Genomic DNA, 25,636 nt, shown 5'->3' with positions numbered 1-25,636 from the left:
AACCATTTAATTCACACTTGGATGTTGTAATTTGAAGACTGCAGTGGAATGCCAGTTTCCACTGGGTTACTGAGGGACTTGAGGATGGTGACTGCATCCCTGGACTGGACTCACCTGGATAGGAGGATGACTCAACTTGGAATAGGACTTATGGGCTGTGTGAGCCAGTTAAACTCAGAAGATACTGGGGACTAAACTTGTTTTTATCCATCCATCTTCCCTTTAGTAGGGAACAATGATTATCAGAAGCTTGCTTAGCATCTACGAAGTCACCGCAAAGGGAAGTGTTAATATATGAAAGTTTTGAGGATATTTAATTCAGGAGAGCTGTTTAAAAGCAGGGAATTAAAAAAAAATGCTCGGTGAAGTCTAATATGTGAAAGTATCAAGGGAGAGCTATTCTGGGTGCGTCGGGGTGGGAGTTCCTCCTCCGGGGTGGCCCCTGAAGGTCCTTGGAGAGCCACCGTGGACCTGCCAGGGAGAGGCCTGGTACATCAGCCCTGTGCCATGCAGAATACACCTTGTTGATGCCAGCTGTGGAATCTCTCCCATCCAAACTGATGGGGCAGGACAAATGCTCCATGATGGGGTCTCCAGGCTTCCCCCTGTGTGCTCCAGGCCAAGCACACTCCCTTGTGTGCCAGAGTCTGTTCTTAAACTGGGTACAATACAATTGATTAGGATTTATTTTTCTAAATTACAATTACAGTTCAGTTTTGTTTCTTTGAAATAACACCCTGGTTCCCTTGATTGGTGTTTTGAATGTTCCCAATCTCTTCAGTCATACATTTACAATCTTTTGGCTTATTTCTACAGATGGCTAAATTCATGCATTATGTATGGGTTTTACAGGTGGTGTCTCAGAGGGCAAATTTATTCCTGAATATTTGTTGAGTATTATGGTCACTCTGTGTGCCACATAGGTGGTGATGGTCTCAGTTTGAGCGGAGCTGTCTACTCTCCTCATGGGAAGCCCGCTCACTAGCATGGCAAAGAATGCCTGTGAGGGGGTTGGACAGAGAACATGTTTCCTTCTTTCCCCCCAAATTTCTGAATGCGGAGGGTATCCTAAGTGTGGAAGTTGGATTAGAACTGTCAAAAGTGTATAAACTCAGCTTTAAAGCTTGAGAACCTCAAGTCATGGTTCTCTTTGTTCTACAATAATGCAAAATCCCTGTGTTTGTCACCAGTCTAGAACAGAATGACAGTTTGAACAATCAGGCAGAAACAACTCAACTGATAATGACACTTCAGTCCCAGCATCCCTATCTTCACTGAGACTGTGCTAACTCAGCTCTGCTTGGTTTAGGACTCATAGCTTTACTCTCCTTTAATGAATTAGTATCTCAGTTGAGGTTGGTTGTGACTTCTTTCTTATAATTGTGTCTAATTCACATCGAAGTCAAAACAATAGCTTTCTTCCCCCACCCGGCATCCTTCAGCGGCTTATATAGGAGCTTCTGGTCTTCCTCTCTGCTCTAGCTTTCTCTCACTGCTGCCAGCTCAGCTCTCACCCAGCTCTGAATTTCTGTGAAAGTTGGAAGAGGGGGGACGATGACCCTGGCGCATACCAATCATATGCTTCCTGTCCTCTCCACCCCCAACACTTCCGTCACATGCCAGCCATATGGTTCAACTATTGTCCTGTCTCCAGGGGCATCAATATTTTTGTTCAGAGACCCTCAGGCCCCATCTCATCTCCACAGAGGGCTTTCTCATGTTACACAGCTGTGCTATGTGTCTTCATCACTTGAACTTGACCCACTAATGCCGCTCTCCAGGGGATCCACACAGTGTGGGAGATGCATCACTGAGATAATTACATGAGATGGAGAAAAGTTTATCCCTCAGAGCAGGAACTCTTTTGAGGTTAAAGCCACCATAAGTGCTTGTGAAAGTGCTGATGCCTGGAGAGAAAGAGCTCATAATTGCCATGTGGTTCCAGGCCACCCGAGAAAGCCAAGCCTAGTGGGTATTAGAGGGAGGATGTGTCACTGTAACAAGTGTGATGGCTAGAGGTCGTCTTAATTGAGCTGCTAAATGGAGTTGTGTGTATTTTTTCCTTTTAAATGTGGACGGGTCACAGTTTTTATGGCTGCACTTGTTTCATCTTTCTTATAACTGGCTTGGCTTTATTGGCACAGCTGGGTGTTGTGGACTGAAAATTATTAGGAGTAATTACTTTTCCCTTCAAATGGAAAGCCTTCTTTACCTCTTCCTAGGTTATCTGTCAAAAGTACTTAGTATAACCTGACCTGTGGTAGGTGACTGAATCGGATTTGCTTGCAGCTTCTTGGCATGTGTTTCTCAAAACGTTAGCATATGATGATACTAGCAGGCATTTGATACACCTACGGGCCACCATTTTCATAGGAAAAAAAAAAAGATGTAACACAATTTTTAACAAAGTAAAATGAAAACTGCATTCAGAATTGAAAACAACAGTTTTGTTTTGTTTCTGTGAGAGACACGATAGAGTTTACCATCCTTCACTAACGAATCCATATGTGTATACAGACCCTATAATCTCTGTCTGGTGGTGGAGAGTCTGAGCCACAGATGAATTTCTCTATCTAGCCTATTGCTTTTTAGTTTGCATTTCTCCCAAATTTTAAAAATCTGAATTCATAATTTGTCTTCGGTAATGGAGGGACATGTAGGGTGTCTCTGTCAGATAGTTCTGGGTATCTGAATATAAACCCCAAATTACTGAGTGCTTTCTCGTTATTGTCTTGGTGCCCAGAAGCCCCTCTTTCAATTAGCATGTCTGACTGTGGAAATAGAAATGTTTCAACAAGGAAGATGATAGTGAATGGAGACCTTATTTATTTTTTGGCTGTATTTGTAAGTCTTCTCCATATTCTTTTGTAGCATTTAGATATGGCTTTTAAAGTACTTATTAAATATTTGTTGAATAAATAAAGGTCAAGAGATATATTGGTGACCACTGAGGTTCTCTCTGAATAATGCAGTGTGTGGATGGACATTTTTATTTGCCTCTCAAAGTGCTCCCTGGGTACCCTAACAGTATTTTGTCAGTATGACCCTAACACACCTTTTCTAGTCTACCTGATGAGGCATGAAACAATCATTGTCAAAATGGAAAGTCTTTTCTGTAGCAAGGGCTTTCAAGTAACAAAGGAAACGAAAAGTTATAGGGCATTTCATTTATTTATCTCACATAAGCCAAGAGTTGATTTATACTCGATTCATAGGTGGTATTGTCCACCTGAAACGTGAAATACCAACTAACAAACATACATGATCATAAAGGCTTTTCACCTTGAAAATTGTGGGCTAAAGTTTACTCTTGTTTCTCCTGTAAGCATATTTATAATGAAACTGGTTTAACAAACATTTTGACAAAAGCATAGCCTGACCCATTTTGCTGTTAGGCATTCAACTTTGAATGAGGTGCCTGTGGCTTATGACTCTTCTTCAACTTTGGGCCAGATCTATCAATTTTGTACAGGAATGTATTATTTTGTACTTGTTTTGGACAGATTCAAGGGTCTTATTACAGAAAAGAAGAGCTCTTTGAGCTCTAAGGATGAAGGGAAAGCTTTTTACCCTCCTCTGACAAGTTTCGTACCAAATGATGTCCTGCAAGGGGTCAGCGGCGAGGTGATTGCTGCTGAGCCACAGCCCATGTTCTCACTCGAGTCTTGTTTGCTACCTATGTGCATACCATTTTGAATCATAGTATTTCCATTACTGTTTCTGTCTCTGCTTTAACACTCCATTGAGCTCCTTTTGAATCACTGATCCATTTTTATCAATTGTGATGACATGATACTAACAACCAAAATGCATATTTGCCTAATGTAGAGACTTATGCCCAAATAAGGAGTAAACATGTTATTCCAGATAAGCTGCATCCTGTTAACTGAAGACTAGCTAACTGGAGAGCTGCTGGGGCAAACTACCCAATACGATGCTCATCTGTCATGGACCGACTTTAAAAGTAGAAGGATTTTTGTGAAAAATCACAGTTAATATTACATTTAAAGTGAGTGATCTGGCTGTGAAATAAATGGTTCTGTCCCTTTATTTTTAAAACTGCCAACCTGCCTGTACACCCCTTGAAAGATAGTTAAAGACCACTTGTTAACCAAGTCCCAAGCCTGAGAAACACAGCTCTGGCCTCAGCTACTCAAAGTGTGGTCCAGGGACCAGCCGGTCAGCATCACCCGAGAGCTGGCTAGAAATGCAGAAGCTTGGGTCCTGACCCAGACCTTCGAATCAGAATCTGTGTTTTAATAAGGTCCTCATGGCATTCAAATGCACATTAAAGTCTGAGAAGCTATTCTAGACCTCTCTTTCTAAGATGGATGTCAGGAGGGTGTATTTACCCTCTTAATAAAGAACGGCAGCATCGCAGCCTTTAAGGATGTCAATCCACACCCACTGAATTGTCAATTGAAGAGGAGCAGAATATGCCACCCCCGGAATGTGCCACTTTGGCCATATGGATCATTTTGAGTGGAAAACTCTGGGCTCTTCAGACTCAAGAAGAGCTTTTTACCTCCCTCTTAACTGCCTAAAAGAATTGACATAGCCTCTTCTTGCTCCCCACCCCCCCCAAGAGAACTACCACCAGAGATAACTTTTTATATCACAAGGACATTTCTGTATGGCATAGAAAAGTTTATCAACATTTGCTCTTCCCATCTTGCTGTGAATTGCCTTCCTTCCCTTTGAAGCCCCAGAGACACTACCCCTTCCTCCTTAGCTCAGGATGGTGTATCAGCCTCAATGACCTGACTGCCGGGGAGTCTCATATTTTTATGGGGCTCCTGTATGTACAGAATTTGTTTTTCTCTTGTTAATCTGTCTTATATCAATTTAATTATTAAATCATCCAAAGAACCTAGAAGGGAAGAATGAAAATATTTTTCACCTCTATGCAATCCCTGACTGACCCAATAATCATCTCTTCATTTCTGGCTGGTGCATACTGTGGGGTGAGGGGGTTGCATGGGTGGCTCTTGGTCAAGGTTTCACCAGGGAAAGGATGCACTTGGAGACCCATAGCCAAAGTTGAGTGAGCCAAGGTTGGGCCAAATTCTGATGCAGTTCTCATCTTTGGAGCCAGTGTTATGAAAAGGAGCAATTTGAAGTGATTTGGCAGATGATGTTGCATGGTCACGGCTTGGAGGGAGCAGTTATTTTTTCCTCTTTTGTTCAGGCAGCAGCTGTGGCTCCCTATAAATGATATCCCAAATGTGTTGTATGCCAGGGATTTAGAACTTGATGATTCACAGGTTTTGTGAGTTGGTGCTTTTGTAGCTGGACAGTGGTCTCAGAAATACATGTAGTTATAGTCTGAGGGTTGAGAATTGGCATCCTCAGCACCTCTCAGTTACTTTCTAGCCAATGAGCTCCTTGCTCAAGGAAATGTGATACCACTGGACAGGCCCTCTGCCCCTCCTGACACAGCTTCCTCCCATCCTTCTTTTTCGTTAGATTGTCCTCACCACGTTCCTAGCTTTTGCAGCCCATTCTAACCACCACTTCCTCTAGGAAGCCTTTGATGACTTTCTGCAACTGGATCATGTCTCTCCTTCCTAGAAAGTCCTTGTAATCTAGTGGTTCTCAACCTTGGATGCAAATTTGAGTCATCTGGGAAGCTTCAAGAACTCTCGTTGTTCAGGCCAAAGCCCAGACCAGTGAAGTCAGAACCACTGGGCTTGAGACTCAGGCACCAGTAGATTGTAAATCTCTCCCAGTCAGTCCAGTGTGAAGCTAGAGTGGAGGAGCAGGACCATAATTCTTTTTCCTTTAAAGTTCCTCTTTAAATTTTTATTTAACTTTTTTTTAAGTAGGCTTCACACCCAACACAGAGCCTAACACAGGTCTTGAAATCACGACTCTGAGATCAAGGTCTGAGCTTAGATCAAGAGTCAGATGCTTTACAGGTGTGCTGTGTCGAAGGGACATCGACCCAATGTTTATAGCGGCACTATCCACAATAGCCCAAGTATGGAAAGAGCCCAAATGTCCATCGACGGATAAATGGATACAGAGATGTGGTATATACATATATACAATGGAGTGTTACTCAGCAATCAAAAAGAATGAAATCTTGCCATTTATAACTACATAGATGGAACTAGAGGGTATTATGCTAAGTGAAATTTCTCAGTCAGAGAAAGACAAAAATCGTATGACTTCACTCATATGAGGACTTTACGAGACAAAGCAGATGAACATAAGGGAAGCAAAAACAATATAAAAACAGGGAGGGGGACAAAACATAAGAGACTCTTAAATATGGAGGACAAACAGGGTTACTGGAGGAGTTGTCGGAGGGGGGATGGGCTAAAAGGGGAAGGGGCACTAAAGAATCTACTCCTGAAATCATTGTTGCACTATATGCTAACTTACTTAGATGTGAATTAAAAAAATAAATTAAAAAGATAAAAAAAATAGAGTCAGATGCTTAACTGACTGAGCCACTTAGGCGCTCCCTCTCCCCCCTTTAAAGTTCTTCTTAAACCTCATTCTGCTATGGATCATACAAGAGACCACTGTTTTCGCTTTATTCCCGTGCCCAGATTAGAAGCTCCCAGAAATCAGGGGCAGAGTTTTCTCATCTCTGTGTCCCTTGATAGCATCTAGCACATAGCTCAGTGAACTTGCACATTGTTTCTCCTGCTAGTCATTCACCCTGCCTTGGGTGACCACTGACCCTGATCAGAGAGGGTGTGGGTACTGTGGTTTCTGTGGTCATAATCACTTCCATTTCTGGATTCAAGGATTGGAGGTGGGGAAGTCAGATATGTGTGTGCTGAGATATGCCAAAAGTTCTGGTATTCCAGGACCTTTATCCATTAAACAAAGAATTATATTCTGCTAGAAAAAAATGTGCTTAAAGGTGTAGATGACTAGACTTCTTTCTGTCTGCTCAGAGTCATCTCTGAGATGCTCATTTGAGTCATCTTTGCAGCATAACAAACTAGTGGCTTAAAACCACAGTAAACATTTACTGTCTTACATGGTCTCTGTGGACCAGGAATCTGAGAGTGGCTTAATTGGGGCGGGGTTCTGGCTTAGGGTTTCTCATGAAGTTGCAGTCACGTTGTCAACTAGAACTTTGGTCATATGAAGGCCTGAATGGGGTGAAGGATTCACTTCTAAGGTGGCTCATGCATATGACTGACAAGTTGGTGCCGATTGTTGGCAAGAGGCCTCAATTCCTTGCCACATGTTCTCCACAGGACTACTTGAGTGTCTTTAGAACATGGTAATTTATTTCCCCTCAGAGTGTTCCAAGAGAACAAGGCATAAGCTGAAATGTCTTCTTTAATTATGTACTATTATGTCCACAATATCATATTGGATATACAGGTCAATGTGGGTGGGGACAACACAAAGGACTTTGCTTTTTCTTTAGTCAGGAGCAGTCATTTAAATGATTCTGCTTGATCCTGTATAGGATGAGCATATGATGTAGGCTGGCCAACTGGATAACTCTGTCCCTTTGGTGATAGGATGAGCATATGATGTAGGCTGGCCAACTGGATAACTCTATCCCTTGGGTGAATATTATTGGTATAAAGGTGGGCATGTGTAGACACAAACTAGGCCAACCACTGTCATTCCTAGGATTTTGCTAGAGCATTTGAGCGAAAAGATGTCCTCTTGGTTTGGAGTTGCTGGCAGACATCTTTGCAGCTGTTGGTCCTGGCGAGAACAAGGTAAAAATGGAGAAGACCAGAGTAAGGAGAGAGAGAGAAAGGAAGCATGTTGATGGCCTGGTTTGTGCCCCAATATTTATCTAACTTCCTCTCCTGGGCTTCTAAGTTATACAATGAAGACATTTTTTCTTCAGCTAGATTGACCTAGATTGTGACCTCTTGGTACCAAATCAGTTCCGACTAATCCAGGGTCTGGAAGCCTGGGGCCTCCCAGCTTGTTCTGGTTCACTCTGCCCTTTATGTGGTCATTCTCCAGTCTCTGGTCTCTCTACTGCTTTTTTTAAATTATTAAATATTTTATTTATTTTTGAGAGAGAGAGAGAGAGAGAGACAGAGACAGAGAGCATGAGTGGGGGAGGGGCAGAGAAAGAGGGAGAGAGACACAGAATCTGAAGCAGGCTCCAGGCTCTGAGCTGTCAGCACAGAGCCGGATGCAGGACTCAAACTCATGAACGGTGAGATCATGACCTGGGCTGAAGTCAGATGTTTAACCAACTGAGCCACCCAGGTGCCCCTGGTCTTTCCACTGTAAACCCCAGGAAGCTGAGGTATATTTGTGTAGTCTCCTGTCTCCAGTGTTGGGGCATCAAAGGTTCCTAGTGCATACCGACAGACTTGTGCTAATTCCTTCTGCAGCCTGGTATATGGGAAATAATCATGATCTTTGAAGCTATACAGTTCTGGATTCAAAACTCCCATCTGCCCTTAATCAACTGTGTGATCTTAGGCCAAGGGCTTACCATCTCTGTCTCCAAGGTCCCTGCACATAAAGCAGGGCTTGAAATGTGATGTTCCCAGGGCTCTCATGAGGATGAAATGAGATATCACACATGGAAAAGTGAGGCCCATATCAAAGGGCCATTTTTTTCTTTTTTCCTTCTAGACATAGTGCCAGGTACAATAGAGCCCTACCTAGCCAGGATTTAATTCAGTTCAGTTCTGTTAAATTAGCATATCCTGAATGCTTGCATCTGCAAGATGATGAGTAGACAATGAGGTTTCAGGAGAGTGACCTGGTAATTTTGCTTAACTGAGGGCTGAGTTTCACTGTATGATCGCATTGCCTTAGGCCACGTTATGAAGTAGAGGGTATTTGAATCTGATCTCTTGCACTAAATCCTTGCTGAAGCACTCCCCTACCACTGACCAGGATGGGGAGTATTAGGGAGGATGCTGGCATTCAGAGAAGCTGATCCCTGTGGTGTGGTTCAGATGGTCCATTCCCCTCCTTCACCTACAGGCTGGCTTGTTGGAGCTCCCCTCTCCTCCCCATTCATCGCTAAAACTAATCAATCTGTGTGATGAGGTGAGCCAAGATGTCTCTGAATTGATGTGCTTCCTGGACTCTATCATTGCTCATCTGTTCCATCTTTATTTATCCCATTAATGATGCTGACATTGGCAATTCCTAACCTTGATTATCAGCAGTACATTGTAAAGGTTTAATAAATGTTTGTCAAACTGAATGAATGACAGGTTGATGGACAATATTTGGGAGATATATGGAACCTTCCGCAGGTAAGTTTCTTACTCCTTGCAACCTCCCCCACACCTAGTCTAACAGCTACCCTGCTCTGAATAACAAACATCTGAAAGCTTCTTTGCTAATCTCACAAGTACTTTAAGATTTTGCTTCAGGGCCATCTTATGAACATTAGTTATCCTTGAACTGTGGTACAGATGGAGAAGGGGTAGGAGACCAGATCAACACTCTGAGTAAATCAGAATATAGCAGGTAATGTATATTTTAGAAACAAATCCCTAAAGTGCTCCTTTCAAACACATTTGAATTCAGCAAATAATCTGTTTCCTTAATTTTGTGTGAGCATTCCTCTTACAACCTTTGTCCTTCTGTTCCAGTCAAGAGGGAGATGGAGAGGGAGGGGAGGGAGATTAGATGAGGGAAGTAAAATCTCAGCTCAGGGCAGACCTTCAGAATGGGCAGTCTGGAGGTCTCTGGTATGAGCTGAAACTACAGTTCAAAGGCAGAATTTCTCCTTCTTCCCAGAAGCCTCAATTCTGCTCTTACAGCCTTTCAGTGGATTCAATCAGGCACACCCAGAGTATCTAACATAATCTCCTTTACTTAAAGTCAACCAATTATGAATGTTAATTACACCTACAACACACACATTCATAGCAACACCTAGATTAGTATTTGATTGAATAATTGGGGATTATATGCCAGCCAAGTAGACAGGTGAAATTGGCCATTACAGTTGAGGAGAGGTAGGGCAGTTGTATAAGGCCAAAAACACAGTAACAGTAGAAATCAACATTTTTTCTGCATCTAACCCTTGTCCCATGGGAATGCCAGATCTCCCTATAAGGGATTCTCCAAGGTTTATTTCACAGGTGCATACTCTGTCCACCCACTGGATTTTGCACTCCTCAGTTCTCCATTCTGTTTCCTCTTTCTTCTTCTTGTCAGTGGTTTACCCAGGGTTTGAATGAAAATGATCTATGATGCCTTTTGAAGAAAAATATGCTCATCCACGCAGAGATTCTGGCATTGTATTTTCGTGGGGAGGGCATACTGGAATTTCTTTGCAGGAATTAGAGAAAGGTGAGGAAGTTGTGGCATTTGAAAAACTCTTTGGTAAAGCTGTGATGCAAACCTCATCCTTCCAAATACACATCTTTAGGCTAGACCTTTTCCTTAAACTTCAGATCTGTGTAAACAACATCTGGACATTTCCATGCAGCTCTCCCTAAGAACCTCAGGCTCAACATGTCCAGAGTCGAATCTGTTGGCTTTTCCCCAAATCTGTTCCTCTTCCCAATATCCTCAATGACTGGAACCATCCACCTGCCGTCATGTAAGCCTTAAACTTGGGGTCATTCTGGGCTCTTCCAGCTTCCTCACTTTCCATGTCCAATCAGTTATCAACACTGTAGATTCTAGCTCTGAAACTTACCTGGAACCTCTCCTTTAGTCCATTCTTCCTGATTCTGCCTTATTTAAGTTTCTCATCGTCTCTCTCCTGGGCTATTGAAATAGCCTCTTGACTGGGCTATTATGCCTTCTCTAGGCTTACTTGTACTCCATATCCCCACAATCTATGTAATTATCTTTCCTGTTTAAAATATTTCAATAGCTCCCCATTCTCACAGGATCATGGCTCAGACTCCTTAGTTTGATCCGTACCTCCAGAATTATCTCTTATACTCCCATTCCTACCTGCAAACAAAAACAACCTATATGGTAGCCATGTGGACTAAATTATATGTAGTTCCTCTAATGTGCCAGGCTGCCTCACACCCCTTTGTCCATGCTGTTCCTTTTAACTGGCAGGTTCTTCCCATATTCTAGTGATCAGTCTTACCTCCTGCTCCACAGACCAGCACCAATCATATCTGCTTGGTCAAACCCTCTCATCTTTCAAGATCTCACATGTAACTTCTTCTTTAAAGCCTTTCTTGACCATGCCCCCTCCCACACCCCTATCTTGAAGCCACTTTCAGAACTGACCATACATGAATATGGTATCATTATAAAAATTAAAAATAAGGTGGATAAACCAAAGGCTCTCTTGATTCAGCCCTTGTAATTGCACTCCCCTCTTGGTTATCAGTCTGTCATGGATCTTTCCAGACTGTTTTTCACTAACAATTTATCTTGGAAATATTTCCATGTGAGTGCATGCATATGGACCCATTCTACACAGAGTGTAATTGCTGCAGAGCATTCCCTAGTATGAGAATATTGTGGTTCCCTTATGCTATTGATGGATATTCTCCTCCCCAATATTTTGCAATAACAGTGCCACAATGAATATCATTTTGTCTGCTTCTTTATGCATAAATGCTAAGTATTTGTTTTCTACACAGATGCCTAAAAGTAGAAGTCTGGATAGAAGGTATACATATTTGATTCTGCATATTGTTTCCATATTTTTATGTCTGGTTGAATGTTTTAATTTTTCATGCATTGGTAAGAGTTCTTTGTGTATTTTGAACAATAATCCTTAGTCTGATATACACATAGACGTACACACAAACGAAAGTATGTGCGCATGTGTGTGTGTGTATTTCTCCAAGTTTGTTTCAAATTTTGCTTATTGTCTTTGTCATAAGAAATTTTGTGTTTTTATGCAAATTTATCACTCTTTGTTTTGGGTTTGTGTCTTTCTCATGAAAACTGTTCATATGCCACGGTTATTTACATATTCTTTTTTAACTTTGTTATCCTATAGGTTTTTTTTTTTTAACACTTAGCTGTTTAAATTACTTGCAATTTAGTTTTTTATGTTGTAGGGTATTACCTGATATTTTTCTTTTTCCAAATTGAAAGTCAATTTGTCTGCATTACTTACTGTGTAATAGCCCATTTATTCTCAGCCCAAATTTAAATGCCATTTTTTAGTAACTAAATTTCTAACTATATTCATGAACCTGCTTCTGTACTTTGTAGTAGATTTTCTTGACTCTTTCCTTATTTCTAGGTCATTACCACACAGTTTTGGCTACTGTAGCTTTATTGTATGTTTTGGTATCTTATAAGGAACCTATCATTTTTTAGCAGTCTGTCTTCTCCTACCAGATGTTTGATGGGTGGGACGGAGTCATATTTGTCTTTGAATTTTAAGGACCTTTTATGTAGTTTGCATCCATGTTTGTTGGATGGTGCAAATGAATAAACCCAGAAGCTGTTGGTACTATTGATGCTACACTTTATATTCTCAAGGTCTCAAAGATCATGGTGAGAAATAACAAATTTTTTAGTTTTTATTCCACTTCCTATTGTAGTTCAGTACTTCGATGAGTTATTCATAGGACTCTTATTATTTAATTTGTTTTTGAATAAATAATTCGTCCATAGTGTACAAAACCCCAAAGGCACAAAAGTGATAAAGTAAGTCTCCCCTCAGTTAAGAGGAAATTATACTACCAATTTCTTCTTTAACCTTCCAAAATGGCAGCATACCATCTACTCTGTTCTGCACTTTGCTATTTTCATTTAACAATACATCCTAGGGAGTGCCGGAAGATGGCGGCGTAGGAGGACGCGGGGCTCACAGCGCGTCCTGCCGATCACTTAGATTCCACCTACACCTGCCTAAAGAACCCAGAAAACCGCCAGAGGATTAGCAGAAGGGAGTCTCCGGAGTCAAGCGCAGACTAGAGGCCCACGGAAGAGGGTAGGAAGGGCGGCGAGGCGGTGCGCGCTCCACGGACTGGCGGGAGGGAGCCGGGGCGGAGGGGCGGCTCGGCGGCCAAGCAGAGCCCCCGAGTCTGGCTGGCAAAAGCGGAGGGGCCGGACAGACTGTGTTCCAACAGCAAGCGCGACTTAGCGTCTGGGAGGTCATAAGTTAACAGCTCTGCTCGGAAAGCGGGAAGGCTGGAGGACAAAGGGAGGGAGAGCTGCTGAGCCCCCGGAGGGCAGAGCTCAGCTTGGCGGGGAACAAAGGCGCTCGCCAGCGCCATCTCCCCCGCCCATCCCCCAGCCAAAATCCCAAAGGGAACCAGTTCCTGCCAGGGAACTTGCTCGCTCCGCGCAAACACCCAGCTCTGTGCTTCTGCGGAGCCAAACCTCCAGCAGCGGATCTGACTCCCTCCCGCTGCCACAGGGCTCCTCCTGAAGTGGATCACCTAAGGAGAAGCGAGCTAAGCCTGCCCCTCCACCCCCCGTGCACCTTGCCTACCCACCCCAGCTAATACGCCAGATCCCCAGCAACACAAGCCTGGCAGTGTGCAAGTAGCCCAGACGGGACACGCCACCCCACAGTGAATCCCGCCCCTAGGAGAGGGGAAGAGAAGGCACACACCAGTCTGACTGTGGCCCCAGCAGTGGGCTGGGGGCAGACATCGGGTCGGACTGCGGCCCCGCCCACTAACTCCAGTTATACACCACAGCACAGGGGAAGTGCACTGCAGGTCCTCACCACGCCAGGGACTCTCCAAAATGACCAAACGGAAGAATTCCCCTCAGAAGAATCTCCAGGAAATAACAACAGCTAATGAACTGATCAAAAAGGATTTAAATAATATAACAGAAAGTGAATTTAGAATAATAGTCATAAAATTAATCGCTGGGCTTGAAAACAGTATACAGGACAGCAGAGAATCTCTTGCCACAAAGATCGAGGGACTAAGGAACAGTCACGAGGAGTTGAAAAACGCTTTAAACGAATTGCGAAACAAAATGGAATCCACGATGGCTCGGCTTGAAGAGGCAGAGGAGAGAATAGGTGAACTAGAAGATAAAGTTATGGAGAAAGAGGAAGCTGAAAGAAAGAGAGATAAAAAAATCCAGGAGTATGAGGGGAAAATTAGAGAACTAAGTGATACACTAAAAAAAAATAATATACGCATAATTGGTATCCCAGAGGAGGAAGAGAGAGGGAAGGGTGCTGAAGGGGTACTTGAACAAATTATAGCTGAGAACTTCCCTGAACTGGGGAAGGAAAAAGGCATTGAAATCCAAGAGGCACAGAGAACTCCCTTCAGACGTAACTTGAATCGATCTTCTGCACGACATATCATAGTGAAACTGGCAAAATACAAGGATAAAGAGAAAATTCTGAAAGCAGCAAGGGATAAACGTGCCCTCACATATAAAGGGAGACCTATAAGACTCGTGACTGATCTCTCCTTTGAAACTTGGCAGGCCAGAAAGGCTTGGTACGATATCTACAGTGTGCTAAACAGAAAAAATATGCAGCCGAGAATCCTTTATCCAGCAAGTCTGTCATTTAGAATAGAAGGAGAGATAAAGGTCTTCCCAAACAAACAAAAACTGAAGGAATTTGTCACCACGAAACCAGCCCTACAAGAGATCCTAAGGGGGATCCTGTGAGACAAAGTACCAGAGACATCACTACAAGCATAAAACATACAGACATCACAATGACTCTAAACCCATATCTTTCTATAATAACACTGAATGTAAATGGATTAAATGCGCCAACCAAAAGACATAGGGTATCAGAATGGATAAAAAAACAAGACCCATCTATTTGCTGTCTACAAGAGACTCATTTTAGATCTGAGGACACCTTTAGATTGAGAGTGAGGGGATGGAGAACTATTTATCATGCTCCTGGAAGCCAAAAGGAAGCTGGAGTAGCCATACTTATATCAGACAAACTAGACTTTAAATTAAAGGCTGTAACAAGAGATGAAGAAGGGCATTATATAATAATCACAGGGTCTATCCACCAGGAAGAGCTAACTATTATAAATGTCTATGCGCCAAATACCCGAGCCCCCAGATATATAAAACAATTACTCATAAACATAAGCAACCTTATTGATAAGAATGTGGTCATTGCAGGGGACTTTAACACCCCACTTACAGAAATGGATAGATCATCTAGACACACGGTCAATAAAGAAACAAGGGCCCTGAATGATACATTGGATCAGATGGACTTGACAGATATATTTAGAACTCTGCATCCCAAAGCAACAGAATATACTTTCTTCTCGAGTGCACATGGAACATTCTCCAAGATAGATCATATACTGGGTCACAAAACAGCCCTTCATAAGTTTACAAGAATTGAAATTATACCATGCATACTTTCAGACCACAATGCTATGAAGCTTGAAATCAACCACAGGAAAAAGTCTGGAAAACCTCCAAAAGCATGGAGGTTAAAGAACACCCTACTAACGAATGAGTGGGTCAACCAGGCAATTAGAGAAGAAATTAAAACATATATGGAAACAAACGAAAATGAAAATACAACAATCCAAACGCTCTGGGATGCAGCGAAGGCAGTCCTGAGAGGAAAATACATTGCAATCCAGGCCTATCTCAAGAAACAAGAAAAATCCCAAATACAAAATCTAACAGCACACCTAAAGGAAATAGAAGCAGAACAGCAAAGGCAGCCTAAACCCAGCAGAAGAAGAGAAATCATAAAGATCAGAGCAGAAATAAACAATATAGAATCTAAAAAAACTGTAGAGCAGATCAACGAAACCAAGAGTTGGTTTTTTGAAAAAATAAACAAAACTGACAAACCTCTAGCCAGGCTTCTCAAAAAGAAAAGGGAGATGACCCAAATAGATAAAATCATGAATGAAAATGGAATGATTACAACCAATCCCTCAGAGATACAAACAATTATCAGGGAATACTATGAAAAATTATATGCCAGCAAATTGGACAACCTGGAAGAAATGGACAAATTTCTAAACACCCACACTCTTCCAAAACTCAATCAGGAGGAAATAGAAAGCTTGAACAGACCCATAACCAGCGAAGAAATTGAATCGGTTATCAAAAATCTCCCAACAAATAAGAGTCCAGGACCAGATGGCTTCCCAGGGGAGTTCTACCAGACATTTAAAGCAGAGATAATACCTATCCTTCTCAAGCTATTCCAAGAAATAGAAAGGGAAGGAAAACTTCCAGACTCATTCTATGAAGCCAGTATTACTTTGATTCCTAAACCAGACAGAGACCCAGTAAAAAAAGAGAACTACAGGCCAATATCCCTGATGAATATGGATGCAAAAATTCTTAATAAGATACTAGCAAATCGAATTCAACAGCATATAAAAAGAATTATTCACCATGATCAAGTGGGATTCATTCCTGGGATGCAGGGCTGGTTCAACATTCGCAAATCGATCAACGTGATACATCACATTAACAAAAAAAAAGAGAAGAACCATATGATCCTGTCAATCGATGCAGAAAAGGCCTTTGACAAAATCCAGCACCCTTTCTTAATAAAAACCCTTGAGAAAGTCGGGATAGAAGGAACATACTTAAAGATCATAAAGGCCATTTATGAAAAGCCCACAGCTAACATCATCCTCAACGGGGAAAAACTGAGAGCTTTTTCCCTGAGATCAGGAACACGACAGGGATGCCCACTGTCACCGCTGCTGTTTAATATAGTGCTGGAAGTTCTAGCATCAGCAATCAGACAACAAAAGGAAATCAAAGGCATCAAAATTGGCAAAGATGAAGTCAAGCTTTCACTTTTTGCAGATGACATGATATTATACATGGAAAATCCGATAGACTCCACCAAAAGTCTGCTAGAACTGATACATGAATTCAGCAAAGTTGCAGGATACAAAATCAATGTGCAGAAATCAGTTGCATTCTTATACACTAACAATGAAGCAACAGAAAGACAAATGAAGAAACTGATCCCATTCACAATTGCACCAAGAAGCATAAAATACCTAGGAATAAATCTAACCAAAGATGTAAAAGATCTGTATGCTGAAAACTATAGAAAGCTTATGCAGGTAATTGAAGAAGATATAAAGAAATGGAAAGACATTCCCTGCTCATGGATTGGAAGAATAAATATTGTCAAAATGTCAATACTACCCAAAGCTATCTACACATTCAATGCAATCCCAATCAAAATTGCACCAGCATTCTTCTCGAAACTAGAACAAGCAATCCTAAAATTCATATGGAACCACAAAAGGCCCCGAATAGCCAAAGTAATTTTGAAGAAGAAGACCAAAGCAGGAGGCATCACAATCCCAGACTTTAGCCTCTACTACAAAGCTGTCATCATCAAGACAGCATGGTATTGGCACAAAAACAGACACATAGACCAATGGAATAGAATAGAAACCCCAGAACTAGACCCACAAACATATGGCCAACTCATCTTTGACAAAGCAGGAAAGAACATCCAATGGAAAAAAGACAGTCTCTTTAACAAATGGTGCTGGGAGAACTGGACAGCAACATGCAGAAGGTTGAAACTAGACCACTTTCTCACAGCATTCACAAAAATAAACTCAAAATGGATAAAGGACCTGAATGTGAGACAGGAAACCATCAAAACCTTAGAGGAGAAAGCAGGAAAAGACCTCTCTGACCTCAGCCGTAGCAATCTCTTACTCGGCACATCCCCAAAGGCAAGGGAATTAAAAGCAAAAGTGAATTACTGGGACCTTATGAAGATAAAAAGCTTCTGCACAGCAAAGGAAACAACCAACAAAACTAAAAGGCAACCAACGGAATGGGAAAAGATATTTGCAAAGGACACATCGGACAAAGGGCTAGTATCCAAAATCTATAAAGAGCTCATCAAACTCCACACCCGAAAAACAAATAACCCAGTGAAGAAATGGGCAGAAAACATGAATAGACACTTCTCTAAAGAAGACATCCAGATGGCCAACAGGCACATGAAAAGATGTTCAACGTCGCTCCTTATCAGGGAAATACAAATCAAAACCACACTCAGATACCACCTCACGCCAGTCAGAGTGGCCAAAATGAAGAAATCAGGAGACTATAGATGCTGGAGAGGATGTGGAGAAACGGGAACCCTCTTGCACTGTTGGTGGGAATGCAAATTGGTGCAGCCGCTCTGGAAAGCAGTGTGGAGGTTCCTCAGAAAATTAAAAATAGACCTACCCTATGACCCAGCAATAGCACTGCTAGGAATTTATCCAAGGGATACAGGAGTACTGATGCATAGGGGCACCTGTACCCCAATGTTTATAGCGGCACTCTCAACAATAGCCAAATTATGGAAAGAGCCTAAATGTCCATCAACTGATGAATGGATAAAGAAATTGTGGTTTATATACACAATGGAATACTACGTGGCAATGAGAAAAAATGAAATATGGCCTTTTGTAGCAACATGGATGGAACTGGAGAGTGTGATGCTAAGTGAAATAAGCCATACAGAGAAAGACAGATACCATATGGTTTCACTCTTATGTGGATCCTGAGAAACATAACAGAAACCCATGGGGGAGGGGAAGGAAAAAAAAAAAAAAAGAGGTTAGAGTGGGAGAGAGCCAAAGCATTAGAGACTGTTAAAAACTGAGAACAAACTGAGGGTTGATGGGGGGTGGGAGGGAGGGTAGGGTGGGTGATGGGTATTGAGGAGGGCACCTTTGGGATGAGCACTGGGTGTTGTATGGAAACCAATTTGACAGTAAATTTCATATATTAAAAAATTAAAAAAAAAATAAAATAAAATAATAAAAAAAAAAAAAAACAAAAAAAACCAATACATCCTAGAGATCATTCCATACCAGTACATGTGATACTGTCTCATGAGATGGCTGTTCTGTGTTTTATTTAACCAGCAATTCAGTTGTTCCAATAAATATCCTTTGTATGTATAATATTCTCAAATATCTAGAATAAAAGATCTGCACATGAAATCGGTGGGTCGAATGGTATTTGAATTTTCAGCTTTGATTTATACCATTAAATTGCTCTCCAAACAGTTTCTAGAAACTTCATGAATGAAGACCTTAATGGCACTTCCCATCAGGCTTCTGACTTGCTCAGGCATGTACTGAGTACCACGGGGACACTACAGAGGGTCTAGCTGGGAGACTGACAGTGAGTGGAACTGTGTGTGTGTGTGTATGTGTGTGTGTGTGTGTGTGTGTGTGATGTATACTTGGTAAGAAGCTCAAGGAAAAACCATAAATCAATTAATTAATTAGAGTCCTGTTTAAAGCTCTAATAATGAGTGCAAGCATTAGTGGTTTGAATAAAGCTCCTTTGCCTTTATTATTCATTAGAAACTGGCAGTAAATAATAGGTTTGAATTTCACAGTCCTCATACTGCTAATCAAAGCACAGAGATCTTAAGATCATAAATTATTATCCCTCACAACAGGACAATAAAGGAAATTTGGTTTTATGAATTTCTAACTGGGACACTGGCTAGCCTCTCTCTGGGTCTTGGGCTGATTCAGAGGGAAGGAGGCTGGTAATCACATCTTGAAACTGGAACACTGTCTTATAGATCAGGTGGGGCACAATTTCCTCAAACTCATGATATTTTACTTACCTGGAGTCAGGGGGACGAGTGGTCTGACCCAGATTAAACAGCCCCTTATTCTCCTTGTTGGCCGTGGTTCATGATGGTCAGCTGGAAAGGGTATTTTTCTAAGCAGGAAGAAGGCTTTCCTGTGGGCAGGAGGCTGTTTTTGCTGTGCCCTCTTAGGGAGTTGGTGCTGGGTTTAGATTGCATGCCTTCCTCTCCCCACTCCTTCTCATTTCCATCTCATATGTCATTTTTCTCTCTACTCCTGCCTCCACTAATGTTAGTCTGTTTTGAGAGGATCTTCTCTTTCCCTGGTGTGTCTTTCTCCACACAAAGCAGCAAAACACCAGGTTCTTATCTCTTCTTTTCATAGGATGAGGACAGAAAGAAGATGAATCCTTATCTTCTGACTTGCCTTTTTATTCCTCCCCCCATTTTTGAGGCTTTTCACGATTGTGTGTGTATGAAAGTGTGAAAGGAGGAGGCTGTTCCACTCTGCCTGCCTTAGCTCTCCCTTCTCTGGCTGGCACACCCTCCCAGCCCACCAGTGTTCTCTTCTTTCTTTCAGTGGCTTGTGTGCCAGTTCCTATGGCTTTTCCTGGGCCACAGGACCCTTGCATCTCCCTTACGTTACCTTTCAGTGCCTACTTCACCTGGCATTTCAAGTATAAAGACTTAGAACTGCCAATTAGCATGAGCAGAGAAAATGTCTTTATCTATCATGTATCTATCTATCTATCTATCTACCATCTATAATCTATTTTGGGGGGGGGGGAGAGAGAGAGAGAGAGAGAGAGAAAGAGAAAGAACACTAGAAAGTGAGCATGTGAGTGGGAGAGGGGCAGAGGAAGAGAGACAGAATCTCAAGCAGGTTCCACATTCAGTGCACAGCCTGTTAGAGGGCTCAATCCCATGACCCTGGGATCATGACCTGAGCCAAAATCAAGAGTCAGAAGCTCAGCTGACTGAGCCACCAGGTGCCCGAAAATGTCTTTAAATAAAGCATTGGCCAACACAATTATACTTTATAACAAAAGTTTATTAGGATTAGGTCAAATAGAAAACTTCATGCTTTGCCATTTGCATATTTACCCGGAATGACCAGATTATACTTAGCTGAGTATAAAACAGTTTGTGCCCCTGGATCCTACTGTTTGGAAGAAAATCAATATATGTAGCCGTGTGTCTGACACCACCATGGTTAATAGCCTAACAACTGGTTAGCAAAGCATATGCTATTTTCAAGCTTTGGGCCTGAGGAAGACATCATTCCCTACCTCCTTCAGAAACAGACCCATCATAGCCTGGGCACCTAAGACTAGAGCCTGCTTTTTCGGAGTCTAATGTTACCATCTGTATTTCAAGAGAAGCTAGGCTTGAGGTATCTTTATGGCTTAAAAGGCACAGATCATGCAGCTGAATTAAAAGCTATTGTGTTGGTCTGTTTGTCATGGGCTATGAGCCATATCTTGTAAGAGGAGTCCCTAGGCTGCATCCTTGAGTCTTCAGTATGGTCTATGCATCATCGGCTCTGCTCCTCTAGCTTCTGCTCTTGCTAATCAGCTGTGGGTGTTGGGTTTGGAGGACGGGTTGGGACTCCTGCACTGTCTCCTGCCACGTGGAGAACAACCTGTGCTGTGGAATCTCATTACCCAGCGTACAGAGGGGACCTGCCACAGGGCTAAGGAGTGACTCAAATGCAAGCAAGGACAGGGAGCCTTGTTCTTCAGGTAAAATATAGTATGGAGAAAAGAAAACTGCTCTACCTGGAAAGGTCCTACCAAGTTGGAAAACAGAGCTGCATTTAGCGCAGGGTGCACCCAGCTGGAACTAACCCTTTGATTCATTCCATGGGAGAAGCAGCTTGACAAGAATGCCCATGAGAACAGTGGGTGGCCACACGGCACGGCTTCTGTGAGGCCATCAGCAGTGGTATCGATCCCTTGTCTGGGCTTTGCAAATAGCCCTGAGGTCATTAAGGGCACGTGGGAGTCTAGGTCTTTATAATATACAAATAATCAGGTACTAAATAACTTAGCATAACCTCCAGCTTAGGAGCCAGATCTTTATGCTCAGAAACTTTTTTCCTTATTTTTAAATTCTCCCTAATGAAGGGAATGAAATCCAAAATTGAAGCGAAGGCCTGGAGAGCTGCCTACTGAACGGAAACCCCTCAGACACAAGGGTATCTGTTCCTCCCTTAACAGCAGCGAGACTCCTGACTCCCTTGCTTCTCTGCCCTTCCCACCCCACCCAAGTCGCTAATAAAAATGGCTGCTGTCAAAAACTTAAATTCAGTTGCATAATAGAGAGGGGTGATAATAAATTCTCATTTCTTTAGGCACTAGAGGATACTTGTGACAAGGTTTTGGTTCTCTTCAATTTGTGCTCTTACTGCATTTTCCAGCTTCTATTCCCCATGCTGCCTCCCCAGCTTGGCTTGTATCTCTCAGTGAGCCTGGCATTACTTGTGATTACGTCTGCACTGTTCACCACTAATTCAGCTGGGACTGACCCGGAGTCTGCTCAAGCTTGAGTTCGTAGCCTCCTAGGCCGAGATCCCCCTCGTAAATGTTGTCTTTGCTTGGAGTCTGCGGTGAACTCCCTGCAGGAGGACTGCAGGGCGAGGTGGCTTGCTCCTGGTAACTCATGGCCAGTTCGTCCTGATTCACAATGCATTCTACATCTTCCTCTTTTAGCTGCTCCTGGATTTTGGGAAGAGAGAGGAGTCACTTCATGATGAAGAAAGCAAGAGCAGTCCGACAGTGTTAGAAAGTAGGGTGTTTGTTTTCCTTTCTTAATGGCCCTGTCTTGCCTTGGCTGAGGTACCTGCGGCAGGCAGGTGTCGCGTTTCCATGTCCGTGGGCATGGTGGAGCATTTCCCCTGGAAGGCCTGGAGGCATAACGCAGTCATATGGGGCCTCCAGGCCTAAGGTGAGAATTGGTAGAGAGCGCGTGCTAACCGAGTGCTCCTTGGGTTAAGGGAGTTAAAATAAAATTCAGTGGATTTCTTGAACTGGTACATAACTAGGTTGAGAGGAGTCAGGAGTTAGGAGAATCTTGGCACCTCAGAGTACGGAACGATTCTCAGTGTTGGTTTTGGAACACTCCTGCCTATCACGAAATTCTCAAAAGGCAGTTTCTGTTACATTTTATTTGAAAAGTGTGTCCTCACAGCATGCTTCTTGGGATGAGTATCACAAAGCTAAAAATGGTTGGAAGTCACCATAGTAGATAATGGCAGAAACTAACTAGATCTGACCAACGTAGTTTTCCTCAGACAGAGCTTTCCTTGAAGGAAAGAATTAAGATTTCAACTCTTCCTTCATTGGCTTTAGGAAGACCATACAAAATCACTCATAGAATGAGCCCTGGCTAGGTGACTGAGGTCAGTGGTTTCCAACGTTAGGCCGCTGAATCCCTTGGAAGGCTCATGGAAGCACAGATACTGGGCCCCAAGCTCAGAGTTCTGAGGTGGGGGGGGGGGGGGTTGCTAATAATTTGTATTTCTAGCAAGTTCCCAAGTGATACTGAGGCTGCTGGTCTGGGGACACACTTTGAGAACCACTGCCTTAGGCCATTGTGTCCTGAGCACATCTGAGACACATTTTTCTCTGTTTATGCAAGGGAGTGCATAAACCTCCAGCTGGACAACCTCCAGGGGCGCCACACACTCCAAGGCTTTGCTCCTCTCCAATCCCTGATGCTGGTTTGTTTGTAATGATTCTAATTGCTTTTCAGCATTTTTTATTCCACTCCCTTGAGTTATAAAGCACAGGCCTAATATTCAAAACCTCAAAACACAGCAGTTTGTGGGGACATGTTACTTCTTTTATGTTTTCTAAATTCATTTTATGGTTAAAAATATTGATAAAAAAAATTGTATTCTTAAAAGAAGAATGAGCCCACATCAGCAACATCTGAAAGGAAAAGAGAAATGCTTCTTGGTGCAGTGAATTTTAAAACGCTTTTAAACGCTGGGAAGTAATAGCCCTGAGGTTCCTGGGCTCATCGGTATTCACCAAGCCCGGCCCACTCCAGGCAGTTACTCACCCCATAGGCCTGCGGACTGGTGAGCAGCCGGGAAATTGGCCCGCACCATTCAGGTAACGTGGTGGTCAACGGAGGACCAGAGTGGGTTAAAATTGGTTTCAGATATCTGTAAGGCCTGTTAAGGAATACTTGCCAAAAGGAAGTTAGAATTTAGTTTCTCACACAGCACAAACCTTTGCATGAAGTGAAAGAGACAGTTATGTTCACCTTTAAATCCCCTACTCCCTCATTTAGGAGGCAATTTGGCCTGCAAAAATTGCTGTTTATAATCTTTGCTCCACACACTTTTCCAGCCCTCCTGGAGGTCTTTAATCATGAAGAAATGGGGACTGGGCCAGCCAACATCAGAGAGACGGGTGAATGTTCCTCTTCTCCTCCCCTCCCCCCACCAATGTCTCATCTGCTTAGAGAATGCATTCTTAAGAATTATCTTAAAACAATAGCATAAAAGATTGTGTTTTCTTAAAACTGCACACATAGCTTAAACCGCCAGTAATTTTCACAAAGAAGCAAGAGGTATTTCATAAAATGTTCAGTCACTTTAGGACTGGGTAGTGAACATTGATTGTTTTCCAAAATACTTTATTTTCACTATTCAACACAGGCACTTTATACTTCATACATCAATGCGCTTCTATACAAAATTATGTAAATAAGCTGGTGCCAAGTTCATTCTATTGTCTAGCACCTGTCTTTCTTATCTCTTCATCCCAAAGTGCTCTAACAAGTTAAAAGAAAACCCTGTTCATCTAAAGCTGTTATATTTCCCTCCAATCTAGCAATAGTAAAACCCCTAGAGGCTGCCTCAGGTTGCCTTATTATTTCTTTTTTTTGCTCAAAGGAAAGTAGTGGAATTATTTCCCCATTCCATCAGACACAACTTTTAAGCTTTATATTATTTCCTCTGCTGGAGAATATTTCACCTCATCAACTTTCTGAAAAGCTATAATAAATAGAGAAAAGGAAAAAATGGAAAGCGGTTAACTTCGTTTGGCTTGTGAAAATCTGAAGTCATCCCCAGGCACTAAGGATGTGAGAGGACCTTGGAGATGGCTCTCCTGGAACCCATCTATATCTGGACACCACTCTGTCCTTCCTGTGATGCCTGAGCATGTGACAGCAGAGGGAGATGCAGCCTACAGAGGCCAGGAATCTTGTTGCCTCTGGCTTCAAATCCTTCCCCATCAAAGTGGTGATGAAACAGGAGATACTCATGAACACAGTCTAGTTATGATGCAAGGAGAGCTGCTTAAGAGCATCTATAATTCCAACTGAAAATGGAAAACTTGACAATTCCTTTCACACGGGCAGCTGTTGTGCTCAGTGAAGGACCAGGGAAGATGTCAAAGTTCAGAGCCTGGCATTCCCTGTAACATTTTTTGAGTATGTCTGTGACTCTGGAAAGCCTGTGATGGTCTTCCATTAATTTTCATTACAAATTGTTATTTCCTTCATTGTATGGATGAATGAATGGAAGCCTAGAGATATAATGATATTAAGTAATCCAAAAGCTCCCATTGCTATTTGAATCTGCCACCATCATCACTAGCAAAAGATAAATGAGCAGGGCAGAATCATGCATGTGACCAGCTGGTTCTCTAGAGAGAAACACTTGCAGACCTTATCCCTGCTGATGAGCTGTAGACCTTCTCACACAGGGGCACGTGAGGATACATGGTCTTATTAGGGTTTATGGTGTGAACAGGTGAGCAAAAAATACTTTTGTAGGGAGGTGAGATGGGTAAGATAGATGTATAACTGTAATGTAAATCAGGGAAAATCCATCCAATTTTATTTCAAGATGGAAAAGTGACAGTAAGTATGCAACATTTTTAGAGATGTCATGTTAAAAACAAAAACAAAGGGGCGCCTGGGTGGCTCAGTCGGTTGAGTGGCTGACTTCGGCTCAGGTCATGATCTCATGGTCCATGAGTTTGAGCCCCACCTAGGGCTCTGTGCTGACAGCTTGGAGCCTGGAGCCTGTTTTGGATTCTGTGTCTCCCTCTCTTGACCCTCCCCCGTTCATGCTCTGTCTCTCTCTGTCTCAAAAATAAACGTTAAAAAAAATTTAAAAACAAAAACAAACCTGAAGAGATTTGTCAAGGCTTTAATTGTTTCAGAGGCCTGGGCAACTTTCTCTATTTGAGGTTC

General features: G+C 42.4%; 1 protein-coding gene across 3 annotated transcripts in view; it reads right to left on the bottom strand.

Moving 5' to 3' along the window:
* Window positions 1-20,624: 20,624 nt before the first annotated feature.
* The window catches only part of SLC9A9 (solute carrier family 9 member A9), a 581,314-nt gene continuing 576,302 nt past the window's right edge, over window positions 20,625-25,636 (bottom strand). For all 3 annotated transcript variants that reach the window (XM_078432268.2, XM_078432267.2, XM_078432269.2), the window contains 2 exons: window positions 23,486-23,591; window positions 20,625-22,137 (listed from right to left, as the gene is read on the bottom strand). In XM_078432268.2, the coding sequence (XP_078288394.1) occupies window positions 21,928-22,137; window positions 23,486-23,591 (316 nt within the window). In that variant the 3' untranslated portion in view covers window positions 20,625-21,927. The remainder of the gene's footprint in view (window positions 22,138-23,485; window positions 23,592-25,636) is intronic.

Source organism: Panthera onca, chromosome C2 (genome assembly GCF_046562875.1).
Source record: "Panthera onca isolate mPanOnc1 chromosome C2, mPanOnc1 haplotype 2, whole genome shotgun sequence".
Classification (NCBI taxonomy): Eukaryota; Metazoa; Chordata; class Mammalia; order Carnivora; family Felidae; genus Panthera; species Panthera onca.
This window is presented reverse-complemented; position numbering and strand designations above follow the sequence as displayed.